The following is a 19,451-nucleotide window of genomic DNA, read 5'->3' as shown; positions in this document are numbered from 1 at the left end:
TCTTGAAATAAGATGTGATATTTAGGACTTTTGAGTTAAAAGTGATCTTGAAATTGGCTTAAAAACCTCTTCAAATGTCAAAAAAGCTTGTTTCATATGATATGTGACTGAAAACAATTTGTTTTCAAGACTTTTTAATTTAAAAACAAGTCCCTATATCTGGCTGGAATAGTACTACTGAAATAGGCAGTTGTGTCTTATATTAAGTGTAATGAGATATTTTGACTAGAAATGAGACAAATATACTTGGTAAGACTTTGATTTTCTCCAGTGTTAAAGTGGCCAAAGCTCTCATATTCAGTAAAGAGGCAGGATTAGAGTGTAAAATGTATAAAAGGATTTTTCTTTTTTGAGTAAAACCAACCAACACCACACAGCAATGTTTTAAAAGTTAATGGCCCATAATGTTCTGGCTACCTTAGAGAATCATTCAAGTGTGCAAGCCCCGTCCTGTCTGTCGAAATCAGGAATGAACAGAGATGAGGGTGTGAATACCAGGGTTACGCCTCGGAAACACACCCTAAAATAATTAATCTCGCACTGGGAATGTGGGAAAATCTTAAGTTAATTGACAGTTTCTTACGCACAAATTGTGCAAAACAATGTTGTTGCTTTTGGGAAAACAACAAATGCTCGTCAACAATTCAGAATTCAGGGGTCAAGATTTCATTGCGATAACCTTTCTAAACCAAGCTTTGGAAAAGAGACAAAAGTGTTGGAATGCTGCTCTGGCAAAGACGCTCGTTTCTGTCTGGGCTGATTTACAGGCAAAGGCCTGCACTTGAATGTCACTTGCCAAAGGGAACGACATGATGGTTATGTGGGGCTTTCCTTTTTTTCTCAGAGAAAAGAGAACAGAGCAGTTTTTTTTTTTTTACCTTTTTATGAAATGAGTTCAAGCCTTCCTTGTCGTATCAAAAATTCTTCTGCAAAAGTCTGCAATTAGACTTGAGTTGACAAAAAAAAAACACCTGTTTGTAATAGAAAATAAACGCTTTTTCTGTGTCGTGCACTTACCCGTTTGGATGCTCATGCACATAACTCACCATCCCACACTCTTACAAACGCATGCTACATTCCTCAGGAGCGTCAGAGTTTGTTCAGACTGTGGTGTCCTCCAACAGCACGACCCGGCTGCACACTTTAGATGTTGCTTTAGCAGTTATTGTTCACGTTTGCATAATTCATAATGGCGTCACTTCACGGCGTGAAGCTCACAAAGTCTGTTTGTCTGTCTTCACTTCATTGTTTTCTTCAGACTTTGAGCCTCCTTAAAAAAAAAAGATGATCTTAATTTAAACTAGGGCTGGGCAACGATTAAAATGTTTAATCTAATTAATCACATGATTAATCACGATTAATCGCATTTGTATGCAAAATCCAAAAATGAATTCAAAAGTAGCGTATAGCTTTTAGCATTTAGCTTTATTTTAAATGTGCTGCCATATGAATGAAAGTGCCATAACATTTGTTGTGCAAACACACTTTTAACATCAGCATCTTTCTGTAGTTTTTATGTAGAAGCCTCGCTCCACTGTCTGTTTCCTTGAATGACTTGCTGCTATCAGTTGTGTGTTTTGCCTTTAAGTGATATTTTAGACTGGAACTACTACGCTGAGAAGACAATTCAACTTGGCAGTGTTTACAGATGACTTTGGTTCTGTCGACTCGGCCGTCTGGAAGAACTTTAAAATGAAAATGGCCGAGTAAAAGTTCCGTACCCTTCTCCATGTTTGGTGGATCCGCCGATTACTTTCTTTTCCGGTTCCACAGCAGACAGCAGCAGACTTTTACAAAATAAAAGCCTGTGAGCAACAGACTTTTACAAAATAAAAGCCTGTGAGCAACAGACTTTTACAAAATAAAAGCCTGTGAGCAACAGACTTTTACAAAATAAAAGCCTGTGAGCATCAGACTTTTACAATAATAAAATAAATTTAAAAAATCCCTAATCATCCCTAATTTAAACGTATATATGATGATCTTCCTGCAACGCCAACAAATAAAAGCACCGATACAGTTCCCCGTCTATTCATAAACAAATACAAGAAAGACTGAACAAGTGTGCGTAATCGCTCTGGAGACAATTGTGGGTTTTAAATGTCACTAAAGTGTCAGCACTGTGTCTGTAAGATGCTCCACTTAGTCAGCACATTTCAGCCTCTGCAGGAGGGTCAGACCGCCTGCAGCCAGACAAAGACTCCATTGTGCACACACAAAGAAGATGGTGGACTCACAAACATTGGCAATATGAGCACATTGTGCTTCTGTGGAAATGTCTGAGGTGTTCGAGGAACTGAAACAGGCTTGCTAACAGAGTTCTGCGCGCACTGAACCAAAGCGACTGGATTGGAGGAGCACACGGGAATGCATTTGACCAGAGAATCAGGAGGTTCTCTGTGGGTCCAGCTGTGGGATTCGGTGCATCTTTGGAGTGACTGTCGTTCACAGGCAACTTGTTTTTCCTGTGAGTCCCACCCTCTGGCTGTAGGCGCATCGCTGATGTGCATGTGCATGTGTGCACGTTTATTTATCACCCGTCATTTTTCAGCAGTTTGCCTTGAGGCTTTTCGACCCTTACAGCCGACGCGCGGAGAGATTCTGGTTTGCTTTACAGGTGGTGTCATTAAATCAGAAAAGCCACAAACGTCAGTTTATCCACATTTAGTTTCAGTGTACTTTAACCCTTTTGTGTTTGGTGACATAAAAAATTAGATTAAACAGATTTTTTTCCCCGGCCAGTCAGCAAAGCTCTCGTTATGTCACAGTGAGTCACACCCCGGCACCTGACCAATCAGCAGAGGCCCTGAGCATTTCAAATGTCAACAGTTCCACATTTGCAGTCATAACATCAGAACTAACAACGATACGTTGATGAAGCTTTGGACTTCGCTCCCAAACTGCAGAGCCTTCAGTTATCAGGCCCCTCTCTGAGGAACCAGCTGCCAGTTTGGGAGGCAGAGCCTTCAGTTATCAGGCCCCTCTCTGAGGAACCAGCTGCCAGTTTGGGAGGCAGAGCCTTCAGTTATCAGGCCCCTCTCTTGTGGAATAAGCTGCCAGTTTGGGAGGCAGAGCCTTCAGTTATCAGGCCCCTCACTGTGGAACCAGCTGCCAGTTTGGGAGGCAGAGCCTTCAGTTATCAGGCCCCTCTCTGTGGAACCAGCTGCCAGTTTGGGAGGCAGAGCCTTCAGTTATCAGGCCCCTCTCTGTGGGACCAGCTGCTAGTTTGGGAGGCAGAGCCTTCAGTTATCAGGCCCCTCTCTGTGGAACCAGCTGCCAGTTTGGGAGGCAGAGCCTTCAGTTATCAGGCCCCTCTCTTGTGGAACCAGCTGCCAGTTTGGGAGGCAGAGCCTTCAGTTATCAGGCCCCTCTCTGTGGAACCAGCTGCCAGTTTGGGAGGCAGAGCCTTCAGTTATCAGGCCCCTCTCTGTGGAACCAGCTGCCAGTTTGGGAGGCAGAGCCTTCAGATATCAGGCCCCTCTCTGTGGAACCAGCTGCCAGTTTGGGAGGCAGAGCCTTCAGTTATCAGGCCCCTCTCTGTGGAACCAGCTGCCAGTTTGGGAGGCAGAGCCTTCAGTTATCAGGCCCCTCTCTTGTGGAATAAGCTGCCAGTTTGGGAGGCAGAGCCTTCAGTTATCAGGCCCCTCTCTTGTGGAATAAGCTGCCAGTTTGGGAGGCAGAGCCTTCAGTTATCAGGCCCCTCTCTGTGGAACCAGCTGCCAGTTTGGGAGGCAGAGCCTTCAGTTATCAGGCCCCTCTCTGTGGAATAAGCTGCCAGTTTGGGAGGCAGAGCCTTCAGTTATCAGGCCCCTCTCTGTGGAACCAGAGCCTTCAGTTATCAGGCCCCTCTCTGTGGAACCAGAGCCTTCAGTTATCAGGCCCCTCTCTGTGGAACCAGAGCCTTCAGTTATCAGGCCCCTCTCTGTGGAACCAGAGCCTTCAGATATCAGGCTCCTCTCTGTGGAACCAGCTGCCAGTTTGGGAGGCAGAGCCTTCAGATATCAGGCTCCTCTCTGTGGAACCAGCTGCCAGTTTGGGAGGCAGAGCCTTCAGTTATCAGGCCCCTCTCTGTGGAACCAGAGCCTTCAGTTATCAGGCCCCTCTCTGTGGAACCAGAGCCTTCAGTTATCAGGCCCCTCTCTGTGGAACCAGCTGCCAGTTTGGGAGGCAGAGCCTTCAGTTATCAGGCCCCTCTCTGTGGAACCAGCTGCCAGTTTGGGAGGCAGAGCCTTCAGTTATCAGGCCCCTCTCTGTGGAACCAGCTGCCAGTTTGGGAGGCAGAGCCTTCAGTTATCAGGCCCCTTTCTTGTGGAATAAGCTGCCAGTAAATATCCAGGAAGCAGATACCCTTTCCACCTTTAAGACCAGGCTTAAACTTTCCTTTCTGATAAAGCTTATAGTTAGGGACGGCTCAGGTGACCCTGAAACATCCCATAGTTAAGCTGCTATAGGCCCAGACTGCTGGGGGAATCATCTGTCACACCTTTCCTCACTTTACTCTCTTTTTCCCCCGTTTAATTTCTCAAATGATATTATGTACATGTGACATTATTGTGGTCATTAACTGGTGTTTCCCTGTTCCAGCAGGTATCCTTTGAATGGTGTTACAGGGTTTTTTTTCCTCTTTTCTGTCCTCTCAAACCCCAGCTGGTGGAGGCGGATGGCCACCCTTCCTGGTTCTGGTTCTGCCAGAGGTTTCTTCCTGTTCAAAGGGAGTCGTTCCTCTCCACAGTCGCCGCTCAGGACGCGAGATTGGACTGAAGACGTGTTTCGGTGCAATCTGTTGGTTTCCTTAGATAGGAAATTGTTTTTGAATTGGCTCTATATGAATGAATTGGATTATTTTGTAAATAATTATGATTACAATTAATTAAATTCCAATTGGCTTGAATTGGACTTTATTATTTAAGTGCCTTGAGATGACATTTGTTGTATTTGGCGCTATATAAATAAAACTGACTTGAATTGAAAGCTCACACATTACAGAATAGTTGTGCTTTGTCACAAATTTGTCACATTTTTGCCACGAAAAATGGTGACACCATATTTGATCATGTGCCCTGTTCACCTACAGCTGCTGCAAAGGATTGTAGGTCCAGTTTTGGACATATGCCCAATAGGTTTAATAAAATTCTTTATTTTATGTTATAATTTCATTTACTAATTGTTTTTGAATGATCTGTGCATGTGTTTTAGTAACATCAGCGACAAATAGGATCTATTTCTGCACACATGTGAGGACGGGTATATAAGTGGATGGGTAACTAAGACCTGCTTTAAATGACAGCTTTAAATCCTAAACCTGAAACCCAAATCTTAACTCTGAACAATGGCTGACCTTTCTAAAAAGATTTCATCCATTTGTCCCTTAATTTAGAAGGGTCCTAACTCCTCTGAGGCTCATTTAATGCTGAAAAATGGCTCAACTCTCCAAATATAGATACTTATACAACAATCTGAAATATCTGCCAGCCCTTCATTTTTTAATTCTACATTTAAAAACAATTTTCACACTTCAAAAGAGGCTTTTTAAAAAGTTTCTTTAGTTATTTCCTCATTAATATACCCCAGATAGGTCCTATAATCCCCCAAAAATTGCCCTAACTTTAAACTGAGGCATAAACTTGATGTGTTCCCACCATAATTAAAATCCCCGCGTTCCCAAATTTGTTTCTACATTCTGAGAGTCAAAGGAGGGCCCCAGAAAGCTATGTACTGAAGCACTAATTACACACACATTTCTGCCTCCAGCTGTGTTTGGAGGGGAGTGGCGGAGTTATTATAGAAACCTTTTGGCTGGGTGCATGCAGTAAGGTGTGGTCACAGCCTCCCAAAAAGCGCACCTCCCCTGCGCGCTGCTCGCAGTCTGCAGCGGGGGGACCAGAGAGGACAGGTGGAGGCACGGCCGAGCTGCGTCCGTTCTGCTCCGGTGACTTCTGAAGCGTCTTCTGTGGCTGCCGTTACCCGACCAGACTGAACATGTACGGGTCTCAGCCCAACCTGTACGAGAAGCGGAGGGTCGGCTCCAGAGGCGACTTGGACGGCGGAGGGAACTACTATTACGCACGGAGCGAAATGATGCAGGGAGACGGGCCTGAAAACGACCCCTTCGCGGATAGATACAGAACCTACAGCGTTTCAAGGACCATGTCCAAGGGAGGTGGGATGACTGGTGAGATGGCAGGCGGCATGGGAGGCGGCATGGGAGGCAGAATGGCAGGCGGCAAGGGAGGCGGCACCGGAGGCATGGTGATGACCGGAATGAGGTGTGAATTCATTTTCTTTTTTACCTGTTGCTGACTTTGTTTCACTTGCTGCATGCATTTCAGTTTGAACAACAGGTTGCCATTAAATATTAAAACTGACAGCCTTTTTTTTTTTTTTAATCATGGGATCAGTTTCGGCCCTGCAAACCGAGAACAGTCCCCCCTCAAAATGAAATGGTAATGCAGGGAAATGCATCCGTTCTGCAAAGTTCTCACCTCTAATCTCTGAAATAACCTGACATTTACAACAGTTTGCTGGTGTTTTTTTTAAGGAATTCACCTTCTGTTTCTGAGGGACCCACAAAACAAGTCCTTCAATTGCACAACTGTTCACACACTGACAATAATACATAGCTGCAGTGTGATAAACGTCTTTTAGTGATTATTTATAGACACTTTCCCCTCTTTTTCCGACCAGGAAATATATTCTGCGTTGCACAGCAGCTCTCTTCCCCCGATTTGATTCATTGCACACAGATAAAACACTAATTTTCTGTCACTATTGTGCTTTAATAAAGGGCCCTGAGACTGTTTTTATCCTACAAGATAAAAAGAAGAAAATGATTCTGTTTGTAATTCATATCAGAAAGTTTCTGATCTTTGTTATTGGGTATTACTATAAGCTTTCTGATTGTGGTGAAAAGTGAGAAAAGGCAAGCCTGTTGCTGGAGTTAAAATGCCCGCCATTTATGAGAGTTAGAATAAATTACACAGCAGAAGTAGGATTAACACTGATGTGCACAAATAGTGTCCTGATTCTGGAGATGGTTGTAGATGTTTGATGTAAAATGTTGATGATGGTGTTCAGATTGTTGTTTCATGCATAAACTGTGGGCCTACATGTAAAAGATGCAGAATGTAGAATCCTTCTTGTCAAAAACTGTCTATCCTCAGTGAAACTTACCACAGAACTCACTTTACGCTAACTGATATGTCGCCTTTATTCATATCCAATACCTGATCATGAAGCAGGTTCTGTCTATTGTCCATTTTGCACCGTTGTTAGTGCCTCATTGCATCTGACTTTTCGGGGAGGTTTGCAAGAAATTTGCAGTTACATTTGTTTTAACAACTTAGAGGGGGACGTTTAATAGAAAATTCCTGTTTTTTTTTATTCTTGACAACATACATTTGGGTGTCTGAAGTCACTATCAACTCAAAAACTCAGGAAAACACAACCCTGTTGTTATGTTCTGAGCACTATAGATTTGTAGGGGAAACAAGCCTCAGTTTAGAGTGTTAGCTAGCATGTTTACGCTGTATTTTAGCATAACTTCAGCTACAATCGATGCTGCCTTTGCTGTACCTCGGATATGAGAACTAAAAGCTCCTTTGCACCCATTTTGTGCTTTGCTATCAACATAAAATCTTGTCATTAGTCTCATAGTTCCCCTAACTTAAACAGTGGACCAGCTAATAATGCTCTACCAGTAATTTGTTTAATGTTTTATAACCACAAGCAAATCTGTCGTCTAACTGGCGATGTTTTGTTATTTTCTGGTCAGGAGTTAGACATTTCGGTTTTTGTTTTGTACTTGAATGCATCACCAGCATGGCACCGATAATAACCTTTACAAAAACAGACGTTGGTGTAAAATTAGATGTAAAAAAAAGCAACTTTTCTTGTTAGCCACTGAAAACTTAAACAGAACTAAGGAATTAGGTGTCAGGGGACTCCAGAGTTTATGAAGTCGATGTGTGACAGCTGAATGATGACATATATGAGTTTTTAATCGTGTTTTTATCGTGTTTCCAACCGGCCAGCAGCCGTTATGTTCTTCGGTGACTGTTTCAACGGCTCGGGCCCGTTGAACAACGACGCTGTCTCTAAATGAGGGATCAGTAGCTGTCCGTAGTTCAACTGTAGTTCAGGGAAAAGTCAGTACACGAGCATAGAAATGCCACTAAAGTATTTTTCTATCAGTGAGTGTGGTCTGAGCTCTCAGTTTATTGCTCTGTCATACTGTAATAACGTCCTTCAACGGTTATAAAGTACAAAGGAGCTCAAAAGAATGGTTCTTGGGGCTATTCAGAAGGATATTTGATTTATTTTGAAAACAGGACATTATGTGGTCATAGTGTATTGACTGAACAACTTTGCCACTTGCTGTGAGGCCCAATGTCTGCTCAGCTGGGATGTTTGCTCTGTTAAATGTGTTGGAGACAGCCACAAATGTGTAAATAAAGAGATTCAGAGTTGTTCTGCTGGGAAAACTATGTGTTTTGTTCAGTATTTGAGTCGGTGAACATAAATATTGTCTGTGTCAGAATTGGTTAAACTCATAGTTACTCATTTAAAGGTGCATCACAGTGGATTTTAGGGGATCACATGTGGTAAAAAGCTTGGAAGCGCTGGTCTGTGTGGTGATGCTCTGGTGGATATGCCTGAAAAACCCACACACAGACGATCCTTTATGGTAATGATTTTAATTTTCTGCCCCCCCCTGCAGTGTCTCCCAACTCGGTGCCATCAACCAGATGGCTGCGGCCCTGCAGACCCAGTGCAACGAGTACCTGAAGAAGGCCGAATACTCCCTTCAGTCCGTGAGTCGTCTTCTTCCCTCCAGAAAGTTTCTGTTTAGTGAGAAAAGGCGCAGCGTTGCAGCACGTCCTCTGTTGGCAGAGCGAGGCTGAAAGAATGACAGAAATGTTGTGTGGTTGCAGTTGGAAACCAGGCAGATAGTCACAGTTTTTTATTAGTTCTCCGGTGGAACTGCGCCATAGCTCATCTGTCAATCCATTTTACAGACTATATATTCAGTTTTAACTAGGGCGGGACAACGATTTAATCTAATTAATCACGTGATTTCCCTGATTAATCACGATTAATCGCATTTGTACGCAACATCCAAAAATGAATCCAAAAGTAGTGTATAGCTTTTAGCATTTAGTTTTATTTTAAATGTGCTGCCATATGAATGAAAGTGCCATAACATTTGTTGTGCAAACACACTTTTAACATCAGCATCTTTCTGTAGTTTTTATGTAGAAGCCTCGCTCCACTGTCTGTTTCCTTGAATGACTTGCTGCTATCAGTTGTGTGTTTTGCCTTTAAGTGATATTTTAGACTGGAACTACTACGCTGAGAAGACAATTCAACTTGGCAGAGTTTACAGATGACTTTGGTTCTGTCGACTCCGCCGTCTGGAAGAACTTTAAAATGAAAATGGCCGAGTAAAAGTTCCGTACCCTTCTCCATGTTTGGTGGATCCGCCGATTACTTTCTTTTCCTGTTCCACAGCAGACAGCAACAGACTTTTACAAAATAAAAGCCTGTGAGCAGCAGACTTTTACAAAATAAAAGCCTGTGAGCAACAGACTTTTACAAAATAAAAGCCTGTGAGCAACAGACTTTAAGGGGCGGCCCAGTACTGCGTGTCGTTCCCCCTCTCTCTGCCCCCTGCTTCCTGTCTCTCTGAACTTTCCTATCCATTAAAGACACAAAAGCCCCAAAACATTTTATAAAAAAACTGCGTTAATGTGCGATTAAAATATTTATCGACGTTAAATAACTGACGAGTTAACGCGATAATAACGAGTTAACTCGCCCAGCCCTAGTTTTAACACATATTATGTTGTTTTGTTTCCGTCTAAGCTTAATCACACGGAAGCTTATTGTTTTATTTAGAATTCTGTCTCTTGGTTGGTGGCTTTATGTGCCTCTCAAACTGCTTTGGGTCTATATTTTGCAGGGTGGCCCCTCAGGGGATGCAGAGTACTACATGGGGATGGCCAGAGAGGCCATCGAGAAGCTGAAGAAGTGTGCGATGGACATGAACCAGCTGGGACAATCCAACGAAAGCGTAGTCAGGAGGTAGATAAGGCTTCCCTTCTGAATCCTCCATGTCTTTATTTCTTTATTCTGTGCCTCATATGTCCTATTATTGCTCTCAGTGTGGATAAATGTATGAACCAGCTGAGGGGGATCCACATGGCCATCTCAGGTACCATGCAGAGGAGGAGGAGCACCAGAAAGTACTCTGGAGGATGGGAAGAATCTGGATCTGACAGGAGTGTGCAAGATGCCTTGGGCTGGATTACACAGCAAAAGGCATGTACACACACACAGAATTAAGCCCCAGAGTTTCCACAGCAACAGCTTTTTGATTAGTCCTACAACCAGAGGTGGGTAGAGCAGCCAAAACATTTTAGTCAAGTAAAAGTACTCTTACTTTAGAATAATATGACTCAAGTAAAAGTAAAAAGTAGTCATCCAAATAATTACTTGAGTAAGAGTAAGAGTAACTGTTGAGTAACGTCTGATTTATTTGTTAACACAAGCATTCAATCAGACAGACAAAAATACTAAATAATATATCAAATATAAAATAATGATAATATAAATAATAATACTTTAAATATATAAAATACTAAATAATCATCTTTAGGCAAATTAGAGTTCATCCAATTGATAAAATAAATTAAAATAAATTAATTAATTACAAAATATCTTAAATTAAAAATAATCCAGGTAAATTCATGTACTTCAATAAAAAATAAAAGAGATTAAGGAAATGTTTAAAACATATGTGACCTAAAAAACAAACATTCACCTATCCATGGGGGAAAAAACGAGTTTAGGAAACTTAGCGCTACATGTTTCCTCAAGTTAGATGTTGAGTTTCTGCTGAAATGTGCGTTTGTTTTGGTTGACACAGAAGACACATAATGTAGCTGCTGTTTCTCACTCTTTGTAAGGTAAACATGCTTTCAGTATGAGGCCTCGTCTGCGTCTTCATTTCCCACCGTTGGTTCTGACATTTTTCATCTGTTTCTTTGTTTGTTTGCTACGACTGCTAATGCTAAAGCTAACCCGTCCCGCCGCTGAGATCGAGTACGGTCACGTGACCAGACCGCACGGCTGCGTCTGATTGGTGGAACACAGTCAGGTGGTAGAGCCTTTGGCGGAAGTCTCTCTCTCTGTCAGAATAAAACATTAAAATGAGGCGTACGCGGGGGGATAAAAATAATGAGGCGTAGAATACCAAAGAGGTAAGAAGAAAAGTAACCAGCTCATTGTAGCCTAATGTAGCGGAGTAAGAGGACAGTTTCTGCTGCACACATCTACTCAAGGAAAAGTAAAAAGTATAGAGATTTAAAACTACTCCTAGAAGAACAATTTTTTCAAAAACTTACTCAAGTAAATGCAACTCGTTACTACCCACCTCTGTGTATAAAAAACAAAGCGAATGAACAATCAGAGGAGCAGAGACAAAGTACTCAGAGTCAAAGTTTTACCTTGTGCTCATGACAGTCCTGTCTCCTTTGTGAGAAAACCACCATAATTGCACTATAATTTGCATATTTTCTCCTACATGTGCAGGTTTTGAGGGTAATTAAACACCATAAAAAGGGACTTGAACGAGAGGCAAACAAATTGAACTCCAGATTCAGTTTTTGGTTTGTCCCTTCTGAGCTACTGTAGTGATTAAACTAAATGTTGGACTCTCTAAATGTGGAATTTGTCGTCGGATAATTATACACAAAAAGCAAACGTTATCTTAGTAGTTTTTGAAGAAGTTTTATATTATTTTAAGCACAGTTGAAGAATCCTGAAGCAGTTTTTTGAAGATTGATTAAAAGCATCTCGTTGTGTCAGTAAATTATGACATGAAATGAACACAGCGTCATGTAAACAAAGTAATAAGTTATATTTTATGATTTCTTCGTCTTCAAAAAATCTGCAAGCTTGAGGTTTTTGTGGTGTGGCGATTTTTTTTCTTTTTGTTTATTCCAATTATTCGGCATCTAAATTCACTGTTAAATCTTAAAAATGGGATTTTTCTCGGGAACCGTTAATCAAACTTTGACTTTTAATACGTTACAGATTTTTTTTCCATATTTCTGATGGATTTGAATGGTCTCATTCCTCATTTATGTGTTGTTGCAGACACTGGAAGCAAAGTTCCAGTTAAATCTTTTTTTCCTGGTGGATTCCTGAGATATTTTAACCCAAGCGGCTCATTATTTACACATAAAACTGGCCTGACTTGCTTCTCTGCCACCACCTGCTGGTGACATCAACAGGAAGTTACCACATTATTTTAAACCGAGTACAAGTACAAGTACTTACCTTTTAGTACTTGCTGAGTACTAATCAAAGCCTTTACAGTTCTTACAATTAAATACATTTTATTTTCTTTAGGCATTTTCAACCCAAATACAGCTGCACTTTGTGCATTTTAGTCATATAAAACTACTCTTTGTGCAACATATTGTTTTAACGTTTTAACTTTCACAAATACATTGCAGGAAAATTAAAGGGATAGTTCGCCTCTTTTGACATGAAGCTGTATGACATCCCATATCAGCAACATCATTTATGAACATCTTCTTACCCCCTGCTGCGTCCTGTGAGCAGAGTTCCAGCCTCGTTTTGGTGTTGATGAAGGTAGTCCGGCTAGTTGGCTGGGGCTTAAAAAATAAAGCGTTTTGCTTCTCAAAACAATATGCGTTCAAAAGAGTAATACATTTGCATCACAAAATCGTTCTCCAGGAAAAAGTCAGACCTCAAAACCACTTGGCACTTTTTTCTCTCCCTTCGTATCACTGCCTGCTGTGCAGACCGAAGTGCAGACCGAGCAATTTCAATTCAATTCTGTTTATTTTATATAGCGCCAAATACAACAAATGTCATCTCAAGGCACTTGGATAATAAAGTCCAATTCAATCCAATTGGAATTCAATTCATTGTAATCATAATTACCTCCGCCAAGGAGGTTATGTGATTGCCCGAGTTTGTCTGTTGGTCTGGATGTTCGTTCGTCTGTTCGTGCTGCAATCTTGCGACCTGCCACAAGGTGGCGCGACCTCATGGTTCCAAAGCCAAACAGAGCTGACATAGTGCGCGGATTGAATGCATATTGCGCGGATTTGCTGTAATTAGCACAACAAAAGATTGCAACGGCAAGCCAGTGTGCATAACTGCATATAGCGTAATGAGAACGGCGAACACTGCTTCCCGACAGAACATTGCTTCCCCACAAAACATTATAATAATAATAATAATAATAATAATAATAATTAATAATAACGGCGAACACTGCTGTTCAATAATGAATAGGGAGAAGGGAATGCCTCTTCTGCTGACAGCGCCAAACAACAAGTAGCCCACATCAGGAACGTATGTCCATACATGGCTCGCTATCCACAGGTAGGTTGGCGGTTGGCGGAGGTCTGCACTCTCTGAGTGCATTTCTAGTTATTTATAAAATAATCCAATTCATTCATATAGAGCCAATTCAAAAACAATTTCCTAGCTAAGGAAACCAACAGATTGCACCGAAAGTTCTCTTCAGTCCAAGAGCAGTCCCCTGCTTCCGAGCAGCAAACACCGTAACAGGCGCGGCTGTCGGCAGGCGGCAGCAGACAGTGATACGAAGGGAGAGAAAATAGGGCCAAGAGATTGTGAGGTCTGACTTTTTCCTGGAGAACGATTTTGTGATGCAAATGTATTTCTCTTTTGAACGCATATTGTTTTGAGAAGCAAAACGCTTTATTTTTTAAACCCCAGCCAACTAGCCGGACTACCTTCATCAACACCAAAACGAGGCTGGAACTCTGCTCACAGGACGCAGCAGGGGGTAAGAAGATGTTCATAAATGATGTTGCTGATATGGGATGTCATACAGCTTCATGTCAAAAGAGGCGAACTATCCCTTTAAGCTCCTGTCACACTGGTATCGGTTCTGTATTATCAGAACACTTTAATGAATACTGAGTACAAGTATAGGCACATGGTATCGGTATCGGTATCGATACCATCGATACAGGTAACGGTATTGATACCCGTATCGATACCGATACCATCCCTTGACTTGCTCGTTCAGGATATGATTCTGCTGTGGGGTTCTGTGCGCTGATGGTTTGTAATTTTACAGCGTCTGATTGAAACGGCTTCTTGGGGAGACGATGCTGAAGCCATCGAGCAACAGCTCAGCAGCCACAGGATGTTTCACAACTCCATCCAGATTTGCTCCGAGGTGACCCGAGCCAAAGAAGAGCTGGTGGGTTTCAGTCTGCTCGCAGGCACATTGTTACGCTCAGTTAATCATTTTTATATTAAACTTCCAACATGTGACAAAACTCCAGAAACAAACCTTTTTCTCACCCATTTAGTTGATTCTCTTCACACTTAAATACTTTTTATATGCACTCATTTCTTGTTATTGAAAGCGCCGTACAACCAAAGTCCGACCGAATGATTCTCTTTTCTCAGACAAAGAGAGGAGACAAAGGAGGCTTGCATGTGATTGGACAAGAATGGGACAGTTTACAGGTGAAAGAAAAATAAATGCTCATCGTATACCCGAGCCGTGCACCTTCTGGGGAATTGTTAGAATGAACCCGCTGTCCTCTTCCTCCCCAAAGCAAATGTCGTTTAGCCGGACGAAGCAGCTGCAAGACCTCAAGCTGATCATTGAGGAGATTTCCAGAGAGATCATGTGGGTGAACGACAGAGAAGAAGAGGAGCTGGTGTTTGACTGGGGAGACAAGAACATCAACCAGTACATCCCTAAGAAGCAGGAGAGCTACTCGGTGAGTAAACCTCTGGGTGTTGGGAACTGGCTGTTGGTAAACAGTCTTTGCAACTTCTGGGGCGCCTAAATTACACTAATTTATGATATTAAGTGTAATTTGTTTCGGCTGCTGCTGTGACTCATCCACTTAGAGCAGTGATACTCACTATTTTTTCCACAAGAGCCACATTGGCAGAGCAAAATCAAGGGAAGAGCCACTTTTACGACAACGTACTAAAGTCCCCTTTTGCACATTTCTACATATAAAACATCCCACAAAAAAAGAAATAACCCAGCCAATACATTTTCAATTAAGACCATATTTACCTTAATACTGGGATGAGAGGAAGCTGGCGTGCATGTCCTCGACTTTCTTCATGTTGTATTTGTAGTTTGTTGTTGTAATCATAGTGAGACATTCAGGATGGGCATGGTTTTTGTGCTGGTTTTTGCCCTTTTTTTAGTTAAAAACCGATCCATTGTGCCTGCATCTCGCGGTACACCCAACGTTTGCCTGCTCGTCCCCTCTCTGGCATCTTCATGCTGATTTTTGTTTGGTTTTTGTGCTGCTTTTTGCCCTTTTTTGATTAAAAACCGGTTAAAGGAGCTAGCGTGCTCTGCGGTCAAGTGTGACGGTGGTTTAAGCGGGCTGCGTTGCCAGGTTTAACAAAGCCCCCTTTAGGAAACACCATTAAGCCTTAATTAATACTTAATAAAAATACTTAATACTACAAAAACGCAAACTTAATAATAAAAATACTTAATACTGTGCAGTATGCACTGTATTTTATTTGAAAAAATTTATTGTTATTGTTACCATATTGTTATAAGCTACTATCCGAGCCGTGCAATGAGTATCTCTGACTTAGAGCGAAGCCACGGAGCCTTTTCTCCCCTTCTGGATGTTTTTCTGCCTCGTCTGTGATGCTTAGCCTGTTCTTATTCAACAGAAACTGATGAGTGCCCTGGAGGCTAAAGAGAAGGAGCTGTATAAGCTGCATGCTAAAGTGGATGCCCTCCTGAAAGGCAACCACCCGGCCTCTGACAAGATCGAGGTGTGGACAGATTCACCTGCATCAGACACACTTTCCATAGCTGTGTTAGTTTGTGTAGCTTTTTCTTCATTATCTTTGTGCTTGTGTGTTTTTTCTAGGCTTACAAGGACACTTTACAGACTCAGTGGAGCTGGCTGCTTCAAATTACAAAATGTATTGACACTCATCTGAAGGAGAATGAAGCTTACAACCAGGTAATTTAAAGAAGAACGACTGTGTTCATTGTTGAGATTTGAAAGCCTTCATTTTTCCAACCTGCTCAACATCAGACATAACACATACAACGTTAGGAGCTAAAGGCAGATATTTCTCTCAGAAGCTGATGGAGACCAAGGCAGAAACACAAATTAGCCTCGTTTTTTTTATACAAAATACAGATGAAGCCCACATTTACTTTAATTTTTACCAAGAGACTACAATAGTATAGATACTCTGAAGTAAAGGGAAGTAAATGAATAGGAGACCGGATGTGCCAGGTCTTTGATACTAAAGGTATCCACTCATACTAACTCAAAAAGTTAGTATGAGTAGTAGGAGAAGTATGCGGTTTTGAACACAGCCGTCTTGCTGCTAACTCGTCTTAAATCGGTCATGTGATTTGGACACACAGGGTTAAGTCGACTCTGTCTTTTAAAACCAGAAACAAAGTCAGAAATCTTGGTGTGACCTTATCAACCAATCACAATGAGCCGAGCCGCATTTTAACTTAAAGCGCACGTTTATTTTCATCCTCTGGGACCTTTTTGCAAGGGAGTAAAGACTTTTCTCCAGCCTGCAGAACATTAGCATTTCATCAACTTTGGCAAAACCAGATGTGATTTCCTCCCGAGGATGCTCATTTACTCGATATCGGTGCTAATATGAGGCGTAAACATGCAGGCGCAGCGTCACCGGGCTGGTTCATCTGCAGTACAAGTTATTGCAAGTTTGAAGAGCATCTTTGCGTGATGTTTGATCATCATCTTTGTTCTCATTGTACTAAATGACCTCCTGTGACCTTCGGTTTCCTCTTTAAGACGCCAGGGACCCTGAACCTGAACCCTGAACCTGAACCCTGAATACCTTGAACATCTCTCAGAGGGTCAGGGCAGAGATGGGGACTCAAGTCACTGTGACTTGTACTCTAGTCAACTCGAGTCGCTGTTTTGATGACTTATGACTTGACTTGACAAAAAATAAAAGACTTGAGACTCGACTCGGACTTGGAAGTTAAAGACTCGGCACTTGACTCGACTTGAGACACGATGACTTGAATGACTTGAGAGTTAAGCATCTAGCATAACTTCCAACTTTGTTTGTCATTTGAAGATCCATTCTGACCAGTAAGTGCTTTTCAAATTAGCTAATATTATCCTGTTGGCCTAGTCGGTAGTTAGCTAACGTTAGCTTGATATGATACGGGGTGGACAGGTTGGACACATTGGCCAATGATGTTTACTGACAGTTACTTATATCTTTGTGTTTTCACTTTATTAAGATCAGATTCTGCAGGTAAAATTGTAATAATAAGGTGACTTGACTTGCCCAAGAAAAAATTCCTTGAGACTTGAAAGCTAAGACTTGGGACTTACTTGAGACACGAAAGCTAAGACTTGGGACTTACTTGAGACTTGAAAGCTAAGACTTGGGACTTACTTGAGACTCGAAAGCTATGACTTGGGACTTACTTGAGACTTGAAAGCTAAGACTTGGGACTTACTTGAGACTTGAAAGCTAAGACTTGGGACTTACTTGAGACTTGAAAGCTAAGACTTGGGACTTACTTGAGACTTGAAAGCTAAGACTTGGGACTCACTTGACACTTGAAAGCTAAGACTTGGGACTTACTTGAGACACGAAAGCTAAGACTTGGGACTTACTTGAGACACGAAAGCTAAGACTTGGGACTTACTTGAGACACGAAAGCTAAGACTTGAGACTTACTTGAGACTTGAAAGCTAAGACTTGGGACTTACTTGAGACACGAAAGCTAAGACTTGGGACTTACTTGAGACACGAAAGCTAAGACTTGGGACTTACTTGAGACACGAAAGCTAAGACTTGAGACTTACTTGAGACTTGAAAGCAAAGACTTGGGACTTACTTGAGACTTGAAAGCTAAGACTTGGGACTTACTTGAGACTTGAAAGCTAAGACTTGGGACTTACTTGAGACACGAAAGCTAAGACTTGGGACTTACTTGAGACACGAAAGCTAAGACTTGAGACTTACTTGAGACTTGAAAGCTAAGACTTGGGACTTACTTGAGACAGGAAAGCTAAGACTTGGGACTTACTTGAGACTTGAAAGCTAAGACTTGGGACTTACTTGAGACTTGAAAGCTAAGACTTGGGACTCACTTGACACTTGAAAGCTAAGACTTGGGACTTACTTGAGACACGAAAGCTAAGACTTGGGACTTACTTGAGACACGAAAGCTAAGACTTGGGACTTACTTGAGACACGAAAGCTAAGACTTGAGACTTACTTGAGACTTGAAAGCTAAGACTTGGGACTTACTTGAGACACGAAAGCTAAGACTTGGGACTTACTTGAGACACGAAAGCTAAGACTTGAGACTTACTTGAGACTTGAAAGCAAAGACTTGGGACTTACTTGAGACTTGAAAGCTAAGACTTGGGACTTACTTGAGACTTGAAAGCTAAGACTTGGGACTTACTTGAGACACGAAAGCTAAGACTAGGGACTTACTTGAGACACGAAAGCTAAGACTTGAGACTTACTTGAGACTTGAAAGCTAAGACTTGGGACTTACTTGAGACACGAAAGCTAAGACTTGGGACTTACTTGAGACACGAAAGCTAAGACTTGGGACTTACTTGAGACACGAAAGCTAAGACTTGAGACTTACTTGAGACTTGAAAGCAAAGACTTGGGACTTACTTGAGACTTGAAAGCTAAGACTTGGGACTTACTTGAGACTTGAAAGCTAAGACTTGGGACTTACTTGAGACACGAAAGCTAAGACTTGAGACTTACTTGAGACACGAAAGCTAAGACTTGAGACTTACTTGAGACTTGAAAGCAAAGACTTGAGACTTACTTGAGACTTGAAAGCAAAGACTTGAGACTTACTTGAGACTTGAAAGCTAAGACTTGGGACTTACTTGAGACTTGAAAGCAAAGACTTGAGACTTACTTGAGACACGAAAGCTAAGACTTGAGACTTATTTGAGACTTGAAAGCAAAGACTTGGGACTTACTTGAAACTTGAAAGCAAAGACTTGGGACTTACTTGAGACTTGAAAGCTAAGACTTGAGACTTACTTGAGACTTGAAAGCTAAGACTTGGGACTTACTTGAGACTCGAAAGCTAAGACTTGGGACTTACTTGAGACTTGAAAGCTAAGACTTGAGACTTACTTGAGACTCGAAAGCTAAGACTTGGGACTTACTTGAGACTTGAAAGCTAAGACTTGAGACTTACTTAAGACTTGAAAGCTAAGACTTGGGACTTACTTGAGACTTGAAAGCTAAGACTTGGAACTCACTTGACACTTGAAAGCAAAGACTTGAGACTTACTTGAGACTCGAAAGCTAAGACTTGGGACTTACTTGAGACTCGAAAGCTAAGACTTGAGACTTGCACATGTGTGACTTGGTCCCATCTC

At 41.8% G+C, this 19,451-nt stretch overlaps 1 protein-coding gene across 1 annotated transcript in view; it reads left to right on the top strand.

Moving 5' to 3' along the window:
- The first annotated feature begins 5,845 nt into the window (after positions 1-5,845).
- LOC142400799 (uncharacterized) overlaps positions 5,846-19,451 on the top strand; it is a 43,277-nt gene continuing 29,671 nt past the window's right edge. Inside the window, exons 1-9 of the mRNA XM_075486012.1 lie at positions 5,846-6,266; positions 8,717-8,810; positions 9,959-10,080; positions 10,161-10,317; positions 14,147-14,272; positions 14,485-14,544; positions 14,637-14,804; positions 15,736-15,840; positions 15,939-16,034. Of these exons, the coding sequence (XP_075342127.1) occupies positions 5,980-6,266; positions 8,717-8,810; positions 9,959-10,080; positions 10,161-10,317; positions 14,147-14,272; positions 14,485-14,544; positions 14,637-14,804; positions 15,736-15,840; positions 15,939-16,034 (1,215 nt within the window). The 5' untranslated portion in view covers positions 5,846-5,979. The remainder of the gene's footprint in view (positions 6,267-8,716; positions 8,811-9,958; positions 10,081-10,160; positions 10,318-14,146; positions 14,273-14,484; positions 14,545-14,636; positions 14,805-15,735; positions 15,841-15,938; positions 16,035-19,451) is intronic.

The sequence above is a fragment of the Odontesthes bonariensis genome, chromosome 15 (assembly GCF_027942865.1).
Source record: "Odontesthes bonariensis isolate fOdoBon6 chromosome 15, fOdoBon6.hap1, whole genome shotgun sequence".
In the NCBI taxonomy this organism is placed as follows: Eukaryota; Metazoa; Chordata; class Actinopteri; order Atheriniformes; family Atherinopsidae; genus Odontesthes; species Odontesthes bonariensis.
The sequence above is the reverse complement of the archived record's forward strand: the minus strand, read 5'-3'. Positions and strand labels throughout refer to the sequence as shown.